The 20,357-nt window shown below is 39.1% G+C and overlaps 1 protein-coding gene across 2 annotated transcripts in view; it reads left to right on the top strand.

The window, feature by feature from the left end:
- The first annotated feature begins 1,009 nt into the window (after positions 1–1,009).
- The window catches only part of LOC135461500 (neurexin-4-like), a 33,208-nt gene continuing 13,860 nt past the window's right edge, over positions 1,010–20,357 (top strand). Inside the window, exons 1-14 of one of the 2 annotated variants that reach the window (XM_064738629.1) lie at positions 1,010–1,285; positions 4,576–4,800; positions 5,882–6,030; positions 6,778–6,945; positions 8,028–8,189; positions 10,690–10,759; positions 11,447–11,599; positions 12,152–12,287; positions 14,884–14,987; positions 15,920–16,039; positions 16,650–16,853; positions 17,423–17,719; positions 18,356–18,529; positions 19,573–19,791. In XM_064738629.1, the coding sequence (XP_064594699.1) occupies positions 1,219–1,285; positions 4,576–4,800; positions 5,882–6,030; positions 6,778–6,945; positions 8,028–8,189; positions 10,690–10,759; positions 11,447–11,599; positions 12,152–12,287; positions 14,884–14,987; positions 15,920–16,039; positions 16,650–16,853; positions 17,423–17,719; positions 18,356–18,529; positions 19,573–19,791 (2,248 nt within the window). In that variant the 5' untranslated portion in view covers positions 1,010–1,218. Of the gene's footprint in view, positions 1,286–4,575; positions 4,801–5,881; positions 6,031–6,777; positions 6,946–8,027; positions 8,190–8,823; positions 8,852–10,689; positions 10,760–11,446; positions 11,600–12,151; positions 12,288–14,883; positions 14,988–15,919; positions 16,040–16,649; positions 16,854–17,422; positions 17,720–18,355; positions 18,530–19,572; positions 19,792–20,357 lie in introns of those variants that run through there. The other variant, XM_064738630.1, reaches the window with a different exon arrangement.

Raw genomic sequence — 20,357 nt, 5'->3', positions numbered from 1 at the left:
GCCCAGCAAAATAATAATCAGAATATAGAGAACATACAAAACATATCAAAACCATGAGATACGACATGGAATAAAACATGCAGAAGTCTTAATTTTTCCCGTCTCTCTCCTCCCCACCCCCACCCCCCCCTCGCCCCAAGAAAAAACCCCCCAAAGCAAGTCTTTTGCAATCTTCTAGGTCAGCCCATCCTCATTTTTGGGAATTTTTGAAAATAGAATTGTGAAATCCACGGCAATTACGCACTCTCGAGTTGGTCGAAGTGTTGGCCGCGAGTAAACACATACACACGCACAACCTGATAGCGGCATACCGTGTAAAGGTTTGTTTTTTTGTGACTGTTCCATCGAATAAGATGTGCACAGATTGCGTTATGGGATATATTCACTCATCTATATGCTGACGTTGTGGTGGAATATGTCAACATTGTGGATATTTTCGACAAAATATTGTCGGCGCAAAATCGCGGAACACCACACAGTACATATGACTTAAAACTAACAGAGAAATGCTTTATTTCTAAAATCCGTGAAACTTTGTTTCCTACCTGTTGTCAGTTCTTCCTTACGTATGCACTAAGCGTACAAATGTAGTAATACCAACTGGATCGATATAGGGGCCTACGATCTCTTCTGGCAGACCACAAGACATCGTGTCTACCCTCTCTCTCTACCCTTCACGATTTCCCGGCTGCAAACGTGGGTACGGTACAGCTATAGTGTACATAGCGATTATTTAGGGCATCTACGTATACATATTTGCTTGTAATAGCTGTTTTCTGATCAGTTACTGTAACGGGCTACTCTACATAACATAACCATTAACATGTATATGCCCAGCAAATTGGAGCAAACTGTCATTAAAGCTAGGACACTCTGAATATCCAGGTGAGCGGACATTCACTCCCGCACGCGGTTCCGGTTTACTAAACCGACCTCTCGTACCTTGCCGAGGGTGGAGCACCATATCGTCGACAAACATGGTTTACTGTGCAGTGCGTCATTCAGATTGGACGCCTTGCGCAAGACGCGGTGAATCTCTAAAGGTCTGTTAGATTATAAGACTGTTGTTAGTGGGACGATTTTGACAGACGTACTCTCTACATACGCTGTGGTGTTATCAGTACTTCGAAGTGTGACAAGGCGTATGAACAGCGAGAGAACTGGTCAGTAGTCTGACCCGAAACCTGAACACGCCGAGCGTACGCTGCTAACGGGAGTATGGATGTGAGGCTGTGTTTGTACTGTGTGCTGACAGCACTACTCAGGCGTGCCCTGGCTGTTCCAGGTAAGCCGACGCATAAAAGGTAGATGCGCAGTTATCTTAATCCATACAGATAAACAGAATGAACCGAGTTTTAGCTGGGCAACGTTTCGTTACCATCCTGGCATGCGGTATACCCACGGGTTATTAATACAACACGCTGCCTTGATTGGCGAATTGCATTTACCGTAGAGCGTATTATATCTTAGAAATCGTTATAATTAGTGATAACCTACTTCACTAGTATTGATCAGTCAGGTCACTGTGTAGGAGAGCTGAAAGCTGTACATTTCGCAATAAATTATAGCTGAGTGTTAGCTGATCAGGTAACGGGGTCGAATTACAGACAAGAGTATAGACTATTGTCACAGCAAACTTGTAATTAACTATATGAATACAAACCCTATGAGCTGCTTTGTGATTTAGAAATGCCCTTGAAGTATGAGTGTGCGGCCATACCCTGATATTGATATTAATAATACGCTTTTGTAATTGATAGTCCAATTGGTTTGGAGCAGCGGATGACACTGGCTTAAACGAAGAAGTTTTAATATAACTTCAGTGGCTGGACTGGAGAAGCCGGAGTGCAACACCGCCTTTCTAACCGACAAATCAACAAACCACAGCAACATAGCTTGATTCAAACATGCGAGCTCATACTGAAAGCCTGACAGTCGAAACGAGCCATGCGGCGTTTCAAGTGCTCTTCTCTTCAAATAGCGCAGACATTTCGCTTGTCTATAACAAGCTGTAGTTTGCTATGTTAATTGTTACGACCCAAACTATCTGTATTATAAAGAGATGGCTTGTTCGAAATACACGACAGTTTAGCCGCACAAAAAAGTAACCAAAACCAGCAGATTTTATTTTACAACAATTTATTAGCTTTAACAAGAGCAGATAATAAGACTTAAACAAATACTAAAGTACTTAAGTTTAACAAGAAAGGATAGCAGTATCTATACAAATACTAAAGTACTTACGGTGACAAGTCCAAACGGAAGCATATATTCCACAATATATACCACACAGGCATAAATGCTCAGAGGCAAATTCACAAGAGGGAAAATCCACAGTATAACTGAGTGTATGACGAAATATACACAAAATTCCACAGACAGGGTCCGTGTACTAATAAGCACTGTGTATACAAGAGCACAAATTAAACATACAAGTTCAGACTGAACAAGTGCTCGGTGGAGATAGGATATAACAAAGCCAGAGGCTATAAAGACACCAAAATTCAGCACAAAAGGCCTACTAAAGTAATACACAGCGAAAGCATCCAAAGTTTCAATAATTCTCCTTTCTCTTCGTCTCTCCGTTCTCCCCTTTTGACCTGCTTTCATAGGTCTTATATAGCCTGGTGGAGTTGTCTAGAATAAGAAAATTCCTGAACACTTGATGTAAACAAACAGGCACCGAACTGAGCGCATTCTGGAATATTCTAAGGTAGAGCCAGACAGCAGGCGCTGAACTCAGCGTTTGTAAACAGTGCGCGTAGATTTATGACAATTGCGTCGTATCCTCTGAAGTGTACCAGTATGTTTTATTACAAAAGTTCTTATTTACATATCTGTCATTCGTGGGGAACATCATTTGAAAATTCATTAAATCGTTTTCATTGTCGATGAATTAAAAATGAGGACATGAAAAAGCAAAGTCTTAGTAACACATATCTTTTAAAACTAACTCTAACACATCTGTCGTACATTCAGCGTTTAACAACCGGGACCAATAAGGCTTAGCTTAAACCACTACGCTTGGAGGGCCGAGAGGTTAAAGTAACTAAACATGACCGGTTGGCCCAGTGTTAGTATAATATGACTGGGTAGGGTGTCATGTTTGGTGTCTTTGACATGATACTTCAGTGTCGTCAGCACTGTGGTGTCATGGACACAGTATCTACTGGTACACATAGCTAATGACGACTCTTGAAACACCAAGCAGTTCAAACCACATCCTTACGCTTCAGCAGTCATTTCCACATTTGACTGTAAGGTAAATGTTCAACACAAAAGCGAAGACACCACACACACCACACATCAGTAAAACAGTGGATTTTCTCGAGCTCACCATAAAGTTGTTTCCTTGAGCTCATGACATCATACTTTTGTTGTGACGTCACAATGAAACGTCATCTTGAGATTCCATGCGACAGGAGATGCAGTGGTTCTATAATCACCGATATTGAACATGAGTGCATGAAAAAGGTGTTTGCAGACAAGTGAATTGTAGCCTAAGGTCTTTAGAGATGCTATATGCCGCAGGTTTATGTTAAAAATTAATATTCACTGATCAAATCAAATATTTTCCATTTATCAAGAATGGCTTACAAAGCTCATATGTATACCATTTATATAGTGCTAAAATAATTCTAAACTGGTTTGAATAAGTTATATCAAGTGACTCGCATTATAAATTTTAATTTATACTTTATTAAAAATTTCAAACTGTATTATCCATTTTGAACGTAGACGTAGCCTAGTCTAACACAGAAGGTACGAGGTTCAAAACCGGCCTCTGAGTGTTGACGAGGCATGTGTGGACGTTTACGCAGTGTACAGTTCATAAGAGACCTTTAGTTAGAAGTTAAGAAGTTCAACTTGTAACTTTTAACTTCAACTTGGAATAGGTAAAGTAATTCAAATTTGGAGTTAGCAGTTAGAACTTCTAACTCAAGTTCTCTACTAATTACCTCTTACCTTCCGCCAATATGGCGTGCACATCCGTCTGTGCGTTACGTGCGAGAAAATTCGTCACTGGTTTTCCCAGGGCATTTCCGGTTTAGCTGAAGTATTCTTGAGTGCGACACTACACATCATTTAAGTAAACACACACACACACACACACACACACACACACACACACACACACACACACACACACACACACACATATATATATATATACATATATATATATATATATATATATATATATATATATATATATATATATATATATATATATAAAATAGAAATTATCAAAATACACATCGAACATATTCAGCTCTGTAGGTGTTTGTGTAGATTACCTCTGTGTATTCTTTTTATCGATCACATTTTGATGCATGATTGTGGGCTGTTATGACCCCCCCCCCCGCAATCATACATGTATAGGTGAACAATTCTTGAGTAGGACTTTGATCAAGTGCATATATAAATCAGTTAGTCTTTTTCTTAATACGCTTGAGTCTGGTTGCCTAAGAACTTTTTATATGTTGAATGTTTATTGTGTTTTTTTTCATAGATTTAGTGGGAAGCTGATGAATCGTTTTGTTATGTTTTGTTATGTCTATGTTCTGTTGACAGACCCAATGTTCTACTACTACTTCAGTGGGCTCAACAAAATTGTGTATACCCGGTCATCGGATCCCACTCCTGGACACTATAACATGACATTTAAGTTCTATCCGGAAGTAAACAAGTATAATGATGCAGTCAATGACGGGATTATGTTTTACTCCAGAAATGATAGAGGAGGCTTAATGGCCATGGAATTGTTTGAGAATTTCCTATACTGGACCTATGAAACAGGTGAGTGATACATGGCTCTCCCCCATTATGTACATTATATCTGTGACATTTATTTGTGGGTTGTAAGAAGTCCTTGGGGATTTTATTCCCATCCAGGTACTTGTATTATTATAAACATCTCCAAATACTGTGCAGATAGATTGGATTGTTTGATGTTTTACACCATACTCAAGACTGTTTCACTTATACGACGGCGCCACCATTATGGTGGGAAGAAACCGGACGGAACCCGAGGGAAAACCCACAACCATCCGCAGATTACTGGAAGACCTTCCCACGTATAACCATAGAGAAAGACAGCATGAGCTGAACTTGAACTTACAGCGACTGCATTAGTGAGTTGCTTCTGGGGGATTGTGCTGCACTAGCGAGCAAACCACTAAATACTATTTTGCAAATAGTAGTTAACTAATATGCAATGCAATGATATATCATATCTGGGTAGGTCCAGAAACCGCACAGTGTGTCCTCAGCATGGCTGTTCACTGAGGTAGCACTATAGATATACATCATTGGTGTCGGATTGCCATGCAGCACTCGGATGTAACGAAAAAACTGTTGAATGTGACATATGCCCCAATCAAACCAAAAGCTTGGTGGTATAGTTAAAGGCGGATTAAAGTTCAGATTAAAGAGTACTTAAAGTTGTAAATAAAATCTTCAATATTTGGTTTGATTTATCTTGAAAGAGATAAAAAAACACTTTTGCATGGTTGGTATTTGGATCACTTGTTGAAATGTTATAAATGAGGATGTAACACATGTTTAATAAATATACTTGAACAAGAATTTGGCCCTTTCAGCTAAGAATTGTATCCTCCGTGGATTTTGATAACATTTATATTTTTAGTATACTCATAAATATTATTAGAATTCAGATTAAATGCATGTGTCTGGCTGTAAAGAACAAATTGCAATAAATTTCTTAAACATGCATCATATTCCTAATCAGAACATTATTATGGACAGACGATATACATTGTATTCCAAATGGTGGCCTCAAGTACACAGCGTACAAAAATATTTTTAAATACCTTTTTCTACTAAAAGAAAGACAAAATCGAAAACAAATTATTAACAGGTACCATGAAGTCGTCCTCCGGTTTGATGATGTGGGAAAGAGATTGGTACAGCGTGACACTGCGTGTGGACGAACGTGGTTCTTACTTTGCCGTAGGTTTGGTCTCATCTCTCTCAACCGTGCACACGTATATGCCTCTGTCAAAAACTGTGAGTATATATATCTTTGTTGTGTTATCCGAGATTTGACCGGGTCCTAACGGCTTGACTCCGTATGTTATAGTGTTGACTGAGGAACACATTTTGTGCATTAGTCATGACAGTGAAGCATACAGTATTTAATCGCAAAATAGGACAGAAAAGGTTTAAACGAAGATTTCTGTCACATTTTAGTTTAATTCCTGCTCTACTGGTCATCTATCTTCTAAGCCAGCGTACAATATATTTACATGTGGTCTGTGTGTTTGTCTGTCCGCCTCACCATTAGTTTTTTGGGATATTAACCTCTGTGATTTTTCCCTTGAATGATGCGACCTTAGAAAGTTTCTGTAGTTAAATTTCTGTATGAAAATCTCTATTTACTATGAGTCAAAAGTTTCGCTACATTAAGCTCTTTATTCCTTTGTTTAGAATTTGACAATATTTTGTTGTAAACCCATGTAAACCGATAGGAGAACATGTATCGATGGGCTCAGACTGCTGGGTTAGATATTTACGCGTATACACCACGTATGTTTTTCACGATAGAAAGCCTATCAGGCGTAATGTCGGAACAGAATTCCTATCTCTGGTAACTAACGTCTAATGTGTACACATATCAAGTAAGAGTTGTATACATATCAAGTATACATGTCAAGTGTTGAGAGTGAATGAGCTAAATCGCATATTTGTTGCCTTTGTTGAAGTTATCCTTAAGATTAACCATGGGTAAAAACAACTTATTGCCCTTGCTTTTAGCTGTACATCGGAGGGTATACGTCGAAGGACGCGAATGAGAAACTGATCACAAAGTCCGTCAGATATTACAAAGGGTGCATGGCAGATGTCTCCGTGAACGGTGTGAATGTTTTTGAGAAGGCACAAAATGGAGACCTTGGCCCTGTGTCCCTGCCCACGGAATGTCAGGTAAGAAGTTGTATTACTCTGGAGTCTCCAGGATGTTCATAATAACGTTTTCATAGCAACATAGAAGCTCGGCAGCTCGATTTTGTTGGAAAACAATTACTGTACTGTCAGCTAGATATCTTACAAACTCTTATACCGATGCAGGGTGCAATATAGGCACGTTTTATTCCTGTCTCGAAGAGCTAAGCAACATCATGAGTTCGATCCCATTTCAGGGTTTTATTCATCACATTGTTCTGCAGGAAATGTGCCGTCACTCAGTCCAGTTTCCTTACCTATCACCCAGTCCAATTTCTTTCGAGTGCAAGATTTCCCGAGAGGGAGCCTGAAGCTTGTGGACAGTGAAATACTGACAGTTTTAGCTATATATTCCACCAAAGGAATCGGTAAATCTGAATATTTTCACTTTTGTTACGTTAGAAGAAATTGCAGACATAAGGGGGTTACCTGTCTAAAGTTACACATGCTGCAGGCAGAAGGCGGTTACCTGTCTAAGTTACACATGCTGCACACAACAAGGCGGTTATCCGTAGAGGATTATTCTTCTGCAGATGTAACTCGGATACCTGCATATCGAAGGTACTTAAACTGCAGACATAAGGAGGTTAACATTCGAAGGTTCTTGCCCTTCAGACATGAGGTGTTGACCTGCATTTCGATGGTATTTAAGCTGCATGTACAGTCAGAAGGAGAAGGTACTTATGCTGCAGACATAAGGCGGTTACCTGTCGAAGGTACATATGCTCCAGACATAAGGCGGTTACCTGTCGAAGGTACATATGCTGCAGACATAAGGCGGTTAACTGTCGAAAGTACATATACTGCAGACATAAGGCTGTTACTTGGCTTCAGCAGACACACAAAACAGGAACAATCGGTGTCACAAAAGTCTTGGATCTGAAAGATTCTAATTATTAGGCCTCATGTCAGATCGTGAACACGTTTCCTTTCCTGGTTATCTTGCCAGTCACCAGTCTCTAGCTTGCACTAACTTCCCTGCCATCAATGAAAAACTGTTTTGTCCAATATAATCGATATAAACAAACTGATCAGCTGCTTGCTCTACCAATTTCATCCGACAGATCATGACCTACTACATGATGTTTTATGGAGAAGACTCCTACCTTTTGGTAGGAACCGAGAACATCACTGGGAACTCCCTCTATGACGTAGCCTTTGATTTCCGCACATTTGATTATAATGCCACTTTGCTACATATCGAACTTGCAGACGAGAACATTACGGTGAGTGTTACATCCACTGGGCATGTTTTCTTCTTGCATTACATAGCCAGAACATTATTTAATTATCATTCCGACATCGGAAGACTGTCATTTCGACATGGTTTAAAGTGTTTCGGTTTTCCTGTGACGGGATGTAAAGCTGTTTATTAAGTTTTATTTAATATTGCTTTTAGTAGCTATTAGTTGAGTTTCTGAGTACTGAGAGGGAATATCAGGGCTTGCATCGATTGCATATACTGATGTGTGAAGGGTGAGTTGATGTCCTCTTCATTATAACAGTATTGGGCTATTTACTAATGTGTAAAGGGTGAATTGATGTCCTCTTCATCATTACAGTATTAGGTTATGTATAAACAGATGTGAGAAGGCTGAGTTGATGTTGTCTTCATTATAACAGTATTGGGCTATTTACTGATGTGTAAAGAGTGAATTGATGTCCTCTTCATTATTACAGTATTAGGCTATGTATAAAACAGATATGAGCAGGGTGACTTGATGTCGTCTTCATTATAACAGTATTGGGCTATTTACTGATGTGTAAAGGGTGAATTGATGTCCTCTTCACTATTACACTATTAGGCTATGTATATACTGATGTGTAAAGGGTGAATTGATGTCCTCTTCATCATTGCAGTATTAGGCGAGGTACTGATGTGTGAACGGTGAGTTTACGTCCTCTTCACTATTACAGTATTAGGGCTATGTATATACAGATGTGTGAAGGGTGAGTTGATATCCCCTTCATCATTACATTATTAGGCTATGTATTGCTGTGCGGAGGGTGAGTTGATGCCCATTAGTACAGTATTAGGCTATGTATATACAGATGTGTGAAGGGTGAGTTGATATCCCCTTCATCATTACATTATTAGGCTATGTATTGCTGTGCGGAGGGTGAGTTGATGCCCATTAGTACAGTATTAGGCTATGTATATACAGATGTGTGAAGGGTGAGTTGATATCCCCCTTCGATCATTACATTATTAGGCTATGTATTGCTGTGCGGAGGGTGAGTTGATGCCCATTAGTACAGTATTAGGCTATGTATTGCTGTGCGGAGGGTGAGTTGATGCCCATTAGTACAGTATTAGGCTATGTATATACAGATGTGTGAAGGGTGAGTTGATATCCCCTTCATCATTACATTATTAGGCTATGTATTGCTGTGCAGAGGGTGTTGATGCCCATTAGTACAGTATTAGGCTATGTATATACAGATGTGTGAAGGGTGAGTTGATATCCCCTTCATCATTACATTATTAGGCTATGTATTGCTGTGCGGAGGGTGAGTTGATGCCCATTAGTACAGTATTAGGCTATGTATATACAGATGTGTGAAGGGTGAGTTGATATCCCCTTCATCATTACATTATTAGGCTATGTATTGCTGTGCGGAGGGTGAGTTGATGCCCATTAGTACAGTATTAGGCTATGTATATACAGATGTGTGAAGGGTGAGTTGATATCCCCTTCATCATTACATTATTAGGCTATGTATTGCTGTGCGGAGGGTGAGTTGATGCCCATTAGTACAGTATTAGGCTATGTATATACCGATGTGTGAAGGGTGAGTTGATATCCCCTTCATCATTACATTATTAGGCTATGTATTGCTGTGCGGAGGGTGAGTTGATGCCCATTAGTACAGTATTAGGCTATGTATATACAGATGTGAGAAGGGCGATTTTATGTCCTCTTCATCATTACAGTATTAGGCTATATACAGGCTATATACAGATATTATGTATATACAGATGTGTGAAGGTTGAATGGTTGTCTTCTTCATTATTACCTTATTAGGCTATGATAGACACTGATGTGTGAAGAGTGAACTGATGCCCTCTTCATTATAACAGTATTAGACCATGTAAAAATGTGTGAACGGTGAGTTTATGCCCTCTTGATTATTACGGTAATAGACTATGTACATACTCGGGTGTGAACGATGAGTTGATGTTCTTTTAATTATTACGTTATTAAGCTATGTATATACAGATGTGTGAAGGGTGAATTGATGTCCTCTTCGTTATTACAGTATTAGGCTATGTACATACAGATGTGTGAAGGTTGCATGGTTGGTCTTCTTCATTATTACCTTATTAGGCTATGATAGACACTTATGTGTGAAGGGTGACTTTATGTCCTTTTCATTATTACAGTATTAGGCTATTTACTGATGTGTAAATGGTGAATTGATGTCTTCTTCATTATTACAATATTAGGTCATGCATATACTGATGTGTGAACGGTGAGTTGATATCCTCTTCATTATGACGGTATTAAGCTACGTAGATGTGTGAAGGGACTGGGTGAATTGTATTGGGAAGTGTATATGGAGATGTGTGAAGGTTGAATTGAAGTCCTCTTTAGTATTACGGTCCTAGGCTACTCATGTTCTGATGGGTGAACGTTGAGATCATGTCCTCTTTATTATTACAGTATTGGAATATGTACATGCTGATGTGTGAACGGTAAGTTGATGTCCTCTTCATTATTACAGGTCAGTTACTCAGACAATGCCACTGTAACAATGGCCCGGAGTGACGGCACCGTCATTAGTACACCAATAGGTCAGTATACCTCATATCGTGATTTCTTTAGGTTGCTTTATATTGCTTCATGCCTTTATATATATTTCAGTCGGTCCTGGTAAATGTAAACCATAAAACTCACGGTCGTTTACAAAAAAGATAATAAAAATATAGAACCGGTGTTCCTCATGGTATGTATGTACATGCACATGTATGCTAGGGGGTTTACGCCCTACTTAACAATGTTTCAGTCATGTGTTCACAAGGAGTCAGTCAGTGAGTGTATACGACACCTCAACCAGTCACATTATACTGACTCGACCAAGGTTTAATCCTGAGTCTCCCGACTTGATGGGTTGCTTCATGGTGACCTGGCCTGGTTTGTTCATTGACTGCATCTGGTTTTCCGATTTATCGGGTCTTGTTCCTCATTGATTGGGTTGTGGTCATTGGGAAATTGCACCTGATTTAAAAATTTACCTGGTCTAATTTCCCCATTGACAGCACATTGTTTCCCCACTGATACAGCACATGGTTTCCCCACTGACACAGCACATGGTTTCCCCTATTAATGCACCTGGTTTTAAAGGCGCAGATGAATTAAAGAAGCCTGGGTTAAATCACAAATATCACTTTTTAAGATAAACTGTATAAATGTTGGACCTGAATTTTTAGAGCGTTGTCTCACAAGTAACTGAATTTTTTGTCAAATTATCTGTGTTTTAGATTATGGACTTGGGTCAGGAAAGTACCATCACATGCAGTTAAGCATAACGACGACCAGTGTTCGAGTCACTATTGGCAGACCAAGGGTTTTTCCATCTCTGTTTAGGGAAGCCTTCGATCAGATCAGGGTTGATGTTCAGAGGGTATATATTGGTGAGTGTAACTAGAGCGTTCTGGCCGAAGCGTCCACTTCTCTTCATCTGAATGGAGGACAGTTTACGCACATCGTAAACATTTAGCTGAGGGTTTTTCACAGTTTACAGCCATTTTTTATTTTTTTTGACTGGTGTTTTATGCCATACTCAAGAATATTTCACTTATACTACGGCGGCCGGCATTATGGCGGAAGGAAACCGGGCAGAACCCGGGGAAAACCCACCACTCTCTGCAGGTTGCTGCTAGGCCTTATGACCTACAAGCGGACGTCTCATTGGTGCCTCATTTTTTCTGGCTAATTTGTATTTCATTAATTTTGCGTCTACCTTGTGATAAATACCGCTTTTTTGTTTTATATTTGTGTTTTCGTAAGGAGAGCTCCATGTAACCATGTTACATGTATTACCGTGCCCAGTTTGAAGCGGCTTTCGTCGTTCACTTTCTGGACTTAAACCTGTTTGTTTATAAGACTACATATGTCCGAACTGTATAACCGATAACAACTTCTCCATACCCGTTAAACGTGGAATGCTTCCCTTCTGTACGTAGGCGGATATCCGGGGGACGTCGGGCTGATGGCATGCGTGAAGAACTTCAAGATTAATCAAAATAGGTTTGAAGTACAGGATTTACCGACGGAAAACCGTCAGAATGTCAGACTGGGGGAATGTGCACTGGTAAACAGGTAGGTAGAATCAGTCCTATCAGTGTGAATATGGAGCAGAATTAATGTGAACGTGAGGCAGAATTAATGTGAACATGGAGAAAAATCAATGTGAACATGGAGCACAATTAATGTGAACATGGAGCACAGTCAATGTGAACATGGAGCACAATCGATGTGAACATGTAGCACAGTCATTGTGAACTTTGGGAACAATCAGTGTTCACATGAAGCACAATCATTGTGAACATGGAGCACAATCATTGTGAACATGGAGCGTAGTTTATGTGAACATGTAGCACGATCCATGTGAGCATGGATCACAATCAGTGTGAACACGGAGCACAATCAATATGAACATGGAGCGCAATTAATGTGAACATGAAACACAATTAATTTAAACATGGAGCACAATCAATAAAAAATTGGAGCACAATTAATGCGAACACGGAGCACAATTAATGCAAACATAGATTACAATCATTGTAAAAATAGAGCACTGTTTATATGAACATGGAGCACAATCAGTTCAAACTTGTAGCACAAGTGTGTGCTACGGAGCACAATTAATGCGAACACGGAGCACAGTTAATGTGAACATGGAGCACAATCAGTGTGGACTCGGAGGACAATTAATGCGAACATGGAACACATTCAGTGTAAAAATGTAGCACAATCAATGTGAACGTGGAGAACCAGCAATTTAAACGGCTAGCACAATTAATGTGAACATGGAGCACGGTTAATGTGAACATGGAGCACAATTAATTTGAACACGGAACACAATTAATTTGAACATGTAGCATAGTCAGTGTGAATATGGAGGACAATTAATGTGAACACGGAACACAATTAATTTGAACATGTGGCATAGTCAGTGTGAATATGGAGGAATATTAATGTGAACACGGAACACAATTAATTTGAACATGTAGCATAGTCAGTGTGAATATGGAGGACAATTAATGTGAACGTGGAACACAATCAGTGTGATCATGGAGCACAATTAATTTGAACAGGGAGCACAATTAATTTAAACATGGAACACAATCAATGTAAAAATGGAGCCCAATTAATGCGAACATAGTACACAATCAATATAAACATGGAGCTCAGTTTATGTGAACATGGCACACAATGTGAACATGGAGCACAATTAATTTGAACATGGAGCACAATCAGTGTGAACACGGAACACAATCAATGTAAACATGGAGCACAGTTTATGTGAACATTGAACACAATTAACTTGAACATGGAGCACAATTAATTTGAACATGGAGCACAATTAATGTGAACATGGAGGACAGTCAGTGTGAAGATGGAGCACAATTAATTTAAACATGGGGCACAGTCAGTGTTTACTCCATTAGTTTACAGTTAATGTGAACATGGAACACAATCAGAGTGAACATGGAGCACAGTCAGTGTGACATGGAGCACATTCAGTGTGAACATGGAACACCAGCAATTTAAACAGTAAGTACAATTAATGTAAACATGGAGCACAATTAATGTGGACATGGAACACAATCAGTGTGACATGGAGCACAATCAATGCGAAGATGGAGCACAGTTAATGCAATCTTGGAGCACAATTAATGCGAACACAAAGCACAATCAGTGTGTACATGGAGCACAATCACTGTAAACATGGAGGACAATTAATGTGAAAATGAAACACATTCAGTGTGAACAAGGAACACAGTCAATGTGGACATGGAGCACAATTAATTTGAACATGGAGCACGGTCAGTGTGAACATGGAGCATAATCAATGTGAACATGGAGAAAATTAATTTGAACATGGAGCACAATCAATGTGAATATGAGCACAATCAATACGAACATGGAGCACAATCAGTGTAAACATGGAGCATAATTAATGTGAACATGGATGACAATTAATGTGAACATGCAGGACAATTAATGTGAACATGGAGCACATTCAATATGAATGTAAAAGACTACGGCATGGAGATTAAAAGTAAAGCAGCGTGGTAAAAAAATGCAGAGATTGCAGTTGCAGTTTATTAGACTTCGATGTTTTGGAATTTCTCAAAATATTGTGTTTCATCACAGTCAATAAACAATCTCATGAAAACAAAAGATTGAGCACATTCAGTGTGAACTGTGTTCCAATAAATGTGACCAAGCAGCACAATCAATGATGTGCCAGTAAAATTTGAAGAACAGGCATAATCATTGCTGTGGGGGTATCGTGTAAACAGGGATCACAATATGAACAAGGGACCCATTTAAAACCGTGCTGCCACATTGTGAACAGGGGTCATGATCAAAACTGTTGGCAGGGTATGAACGGAAAGTACAATCAAAACCGTGCCATTCCGGTGCGAAAATGATTCACATTAAAGACTGTGTACGGTTATTACTCAACACGTCTCTGATTTGACACATTTGATCAAGAGTTAATTATGTGAAGATTTTCTTTATTTTTGTGACGCAATGGCTTAAACAAATAACTAAGAAACGTATCAAGTCAGACCTATGAGGCAAACGACGTTAAGATCGAGTATTTCAACTAGATAAGATGTGTACAAATTTGAAAATTTCATATCCAGCCTTCCAGATCGTATAAAATGTTTATTGTTTGTAGATGCAATGGCATTTGTTCGCACGGGGGTACTTGTTACCGGACCAGAGAGGATGTACGCTGTGACTGTGAGGGTACCATGTACGGGGGCCCATCCTGTCACACACGTTAGTATACCTTACACACACTCACTTCTACGTCACTGTGCTGTGGAGATTTTCTTTAACATTTCATGTTACCACTGATTCGCTGATTGACTGAACAGTGTACCTTTTAATTTAATTTTTTTAAACTTGACCTTTTAATTTGAAATAAGACACACACGCATTGTCTGGGGTGGGGAGTTGGGGTGGTGATGAAAACTACGTTCTGAATCCTCCAGTAGAATATCACGGGTTACACATTTTAAGTCTGGATATTTGTTTTAAGCTGTATTCATATTAAGCTGTTTGAAGCTGTGTGCATATTCCTCTGCTCTTACTGCATGCTTGTGTGTCCTGCTTGTGTGACCTGCTTGTGTGGAGTATAAGCGGTCGCCGGGGCTCTGTAGCCATTTGCATATTCTGCGTGTGTTGAAGATCAGCCTTCCACGAATATGGTATGCGCATTTGTTGGCCACAAGTGGGGAAGTTCGCTATTAACTAAGTTCGTTGCCAAAAGTCGGTGGTTTACGCTGGGTTCTCCGGATTCCACCATTCATAAAACTGGCCTACACCTGATAAGTTATTCTTGATTATGACGTTAAGCAACAATTAAATAAATTGAAAGGAAAAATAAATAAAGAGAAACATTTCCGTGGCCGACTTTCCGAAGGTTAGAAACTACATTCGAACCAGCGACCTCTTCTGCCATCGGACAACAAGAAGAATTCCGCTTATTCAGCATTTACCTTTGTGACAGTGCCCATGATAGAAAACTTTGAAATAAGCTAAACGTTTACGCATTATGATAATGCATCTGGATTTATATGTTATTTTCGTTCTTTAGAAATGACCTCCCCCCCACCCGCCAAAAAAAATAACCCCATGAAAAATGAACACTACCGTTGTATACCAGATTCTTTTGTCAAATGCGTGACAGTATGGAGTATATGTTTCAGCCTTATACCCAAAAACCTGTGACCAAGTTGTCTTCCCGGAGAACGTTGATGAGATGTATACGGTGCTTGATGTTGATGGTACTGGGCTCATACAACCAGTAACTGTAAAGTGTGTTGAAGGTAACTCAACATTCTCATAATATTGCAAAGAAAACTAGATATGTAAAAAAAAAAAATAAAATTGATATATGCCTTTGATATTATGATTATTATGTTTTATAAGGTGTAGAAAGTTTCATATTAGATAGAAAACTATTCATCGTACTCGTTTGAACATTTATTTCCACTTTAACGTATGGTACAAATGTTCGCGCCATGCATATTGATGAGATTTTCGAATTTGGCAGGATTTGTTGGCGGTGCTCTACAAGAGATTTCTTCACTAAAAAGCCATAGACGCTTATCAATTTAAGTTTTCTGTACTTTCCAAGAATAGTTACACATATTGCCTTTCAGTAAACATCTCACTCGCACTTGTACAGTTTGTACTGTTGTAAGGATTCTAAAGTTTGGAAAAGTTAAAATGCGCTCAGCTTTATATACTTCATCACTTTGAACGGTAACACCTCCACAGACTAGACGCATATTTTATGAAAGGTAATTATTTGCTCCATTCTAAAATAATAGCAGAATTTCGATTAGATTTGCGCTGATCATTTTTATGCCCAAATATTCGGTATAGCCTCGTTAAGTGGAGAGTGACTGTTCGTCTTTTGCTTTTATTCATCAGCCTCGGGAACTGTCGAGACTGTAATAGAGAACAACGTAACCAGCCTGATTGGTATTGATGGCTTCCAGGAGCCTGGCTCCTACAGAAGAGATATTGAGTACAAAGTGGAGATCGAGGCTGCCATCGCAATCATCAACAGAGCCAAAACTTGCTGCCAGTTCGTCAGCTACAAATGTGTCAACTCCACATTGATGGCTTCCCCTCGTACGTCAACCTCTTATGTTCTTTGTTTTGTTTTTCAGATGAAATGCCCGGGACTTAATATTTATACAGTTGTTTATTTCCTTCTTCTCTAATTAAAGGCAAAGACCATACAAAATGAATTTAATTATTATCAAAAAATGTTCTGAACACTAACTGTATGGTTCATATATTCAGTCACAGAATTCGTAGATGTCATTGCATATAATTCTATAAAATTAATGTTGTGAAAATGAGCTAAGGTATGTTTAGACCTATCTTTAATTACTCTTTCATTTAAGGGATGTCTTAAGTCTATGTCATATATTGCACATGGACGATTTAGGGATTGGCTTTGGCTATTACTTATGGTAGTCTGTAAGTTACGGTATAATATTTTGGGTCTTTTTTTATATTTATGACTCGCAGTGACAAATCATATATTTCTTAAATTCAAGCATTGATTCAGTATGCTGTTAAGCAGAAACCGAACTAAAATGTGTTTAATTCCTCATGTAGAGTTGCCACACTTGACACATTTAAAAGTTTAAATCCGAAAGATAAATTCAGATAATATACTTGATCACTTGCAGCGGGTTCCTCTAAGCCATACGGTTGGTGGGTCGGACGGAACAACGCGCCTCATTACTACTGGGGCGGAGCGCCGCCCGAGTCCAGGAACTGTAGCTGCTCCACCACTCAAGCTGGGTGTGTGGAGGGATTAGGGTGTAACTGTGACGCAGGACTATCCACACAGCAAACTGACGAAGGCTGTCTGAGTAACAAGAAAGATTTACCTGTGACGCAGGTACGGTTTGGAGACACTGGGGACAAGACGGATGCGAAAACAGCCGAATTTCAAATAATGGATGTAAAATGTTCAGGAGATGGTAAGCTTCCATTGTTTTAGTGTTTTCCACTTTCCTTACTTCTTGGAATCGTGTTTTTTTTTTTTGAAAAATGGAGGGTGGGAGGAAAGATTTTTTCATTGAAAACTGAGGATTTGTGTCTTGTGAAAAATTTCAAGTCATATCGTGGCGATGACACCGAGATAAAAACTTATTGCAAATTAAAAAGGCAATACTGGAGATTTTCCTAAAAAGTATATATCTATATTCCCTTTACTTTGTTGTCTGTCAAATAACACCAGACTGGTACCCGTACTGTTTATAGTGTTAAAATGAGTTTGAAGGTATAACTCGTGCATAGACGAGATTGATCTTTTGTGAAAGGCATTTATTTGGGCTGTTCTAAATTGATAGCAAAATTGCATTAGATTTGTGCTGAGAGATTTTTTTTCCTAAAAGCTTGGGTAAAGCGACCAAAAAACAGTCAAGAATAATTCTTTTTTGTTTTTGAGAGCGGAAAGAGGGACTGAATTTCACATGTGTTAAGTCATTCTTTATTCTAGCAATGTGGGTTTGTTGGTTCCGAAAGTTTACAATCTAGAGACTAAACGTATGGCTTAACAAGCTCTGTGAAATGACAGAAATGCCTACTAATCTGTTATCTGCTTTCACCCACAGCTGTACTGGAGAAAACAGTCACGTTACGATCTCTGGATTCATCAATATATGTATGGGGAAGTTTTGTAACCTTACCAGTAGACGTCAGTTTCCAATTCAAAACCACAATGCCTAAGGCACAACTGTTCTTCATACCAGTCGGTCACTGGAACTTCATATCGGTTATGATGACGGGTAACGTGATTTACAGCCTCTTTTTGCCTTCCTATAACGTTTTGCAACACGACCTAGTCTATGAGATTTGCATTCATGGAAACTGGGCTCTGATTTAGCCTGTAGCGATTTTCATGCCACAGACTGATGATAAAGAGTGCAGGGCGCCATAGTGTCGATAAAATGTTTTCCTGTTCGACACTATTTGAGTCCAACAATGCGGTCGCTGTGAGTTCAAGTCCAGCTCATGCTGCTTCCTTTCTGATCGTACGCGAAGGTCTGCCAGCAGCTTGCAGATGGTCGTGGGTTTCCCACAATTCTGCCTTACGTCCTCCCACCATAAATCTGGCCGCCGTCGTATAAGTGAAATATCCTTGATTAGGGCGTAAAACACCGATCAAATAAATAAACGAACAACAAAAAAATAAATTTGAGAAGTCTGTAAAACACATTATGACCGTAATCCTTGTTGCAACAAAAAAGTAAAAGAAATCCACTTATATAACAATACATAACAGGATATTTAAAAAAATCAGTTGCTTAAAGTTACCAGCACACTCATTTGTAACAACAAGGAACCGTCTCCAAGGAAGCAATTATCTACTTGAAAGCCATTTCTGGTGTGTCTGTCCTGCAATGGTAACGACAGACAGTTAAATGATATCGCGTGTCCTGCATGTACAGGCGAGGTCATTGTATTGCCCAACGGTTATTTGAAAGGCTTAGTTTTTTAGTTTGTGCGGTATTTGGCTGTTGTGTCCCATGGCTGTGTTCACATAATTCAAAGAAGTTCATGATTGTGACACCTGCCTTGATTTCGACCTACCTCTTACGATAAGCATGGCGCCTAAGTCTGTTAAAGGTGTAATCCCTATGAACGCATCGGGTACAGATTTATTTAAAAAACAAAACACTTTGTTAAACACTGCGTATTTATAAGAAAAAAAAGTGGATTGAATTCCTCATGTTGATACACCAGTAACATTCCATTTATTTTTACACTTAATACCATGTGTAAAATTTCCTACTAGTTTGAGAATTTTGCATTACTCTTTTCTTTTCAGCCTCCAACAGAATACGAGTGGATATGACTACACGATACATAGAATTCCAAAAGGAACAACCTTTCCAATTTCATCTGAATGATAATTTCTGGCATACGATTTACTTCGAAGTGAGCACCAAAAGGGCGTTGCTACGAGTAGATGGATCTGACTATAATTTGTGGGAGCCTATGGAACCTGTCTATCAGGAGATTCATGTGGGACGCTCTCTTATCATAGGTTGGGTGGACAATGTCCATATCTCTCTTTTACATACCAGCCGTGTTTCTCAGAATCATCGATTTGTAACTATTTCTTGGCTTGCTTCATTGTTTATTTAAGACCTTCTGACGATTTAAGTTAAGACAGAGTATAAGAGTACCTTCAGTGAGCTAACCACTGGTGTTAGTAATTACGGCTTCCTTTAGTATCCAGATTAGACAAAAGCTCAGCCCTAATTGCTTACAGCTCTTCAAGAAACAAGGTCTCTATAGTATAGTGATTGATAAAACGTACGAAATATACTTAACAAAAACATCAACGCACAAATTGCGGTTCCATTTTCTAACAGATTTTCACATAGCGCGTGAAAAAAAGTGGTCGGTAATCAGTTCACAGCGCTCAGTACCGAGTGTGTCTACCGTTAGCATCATGAAGAGCTTAAACTGTGATTACCGACCACTGTTTTCACGCTGCCATAGTTTGTGACTATTGCCCTAAAATGTGACAATCTGGTAGAAATTGAAGCCGCAATTGACAATGAATACTTACCCAAATTGTTGAGTTAGCACGTTATTTAATACTGA

The sequence above is a fragment of the Liolophura sinensis genome, chromosome 1 (assembly GCF_032854445.1).
Source record: "Liolophura sinensis isolate JHLJ2023 chromosome 1, CUHK_Ljap_v2, whole genome shotgun sequence".
NCBI classification, from domain to species: domain Eukaryota; kingdom Metazoa; phylum Mollusca; class Polyplacophora; order Chitonida; family Chitonidae; genus Liolophura; species Liolophura sinensis.
This window is presented reverse-complemented; position numbering and strand designations above follow the sequence as displayed.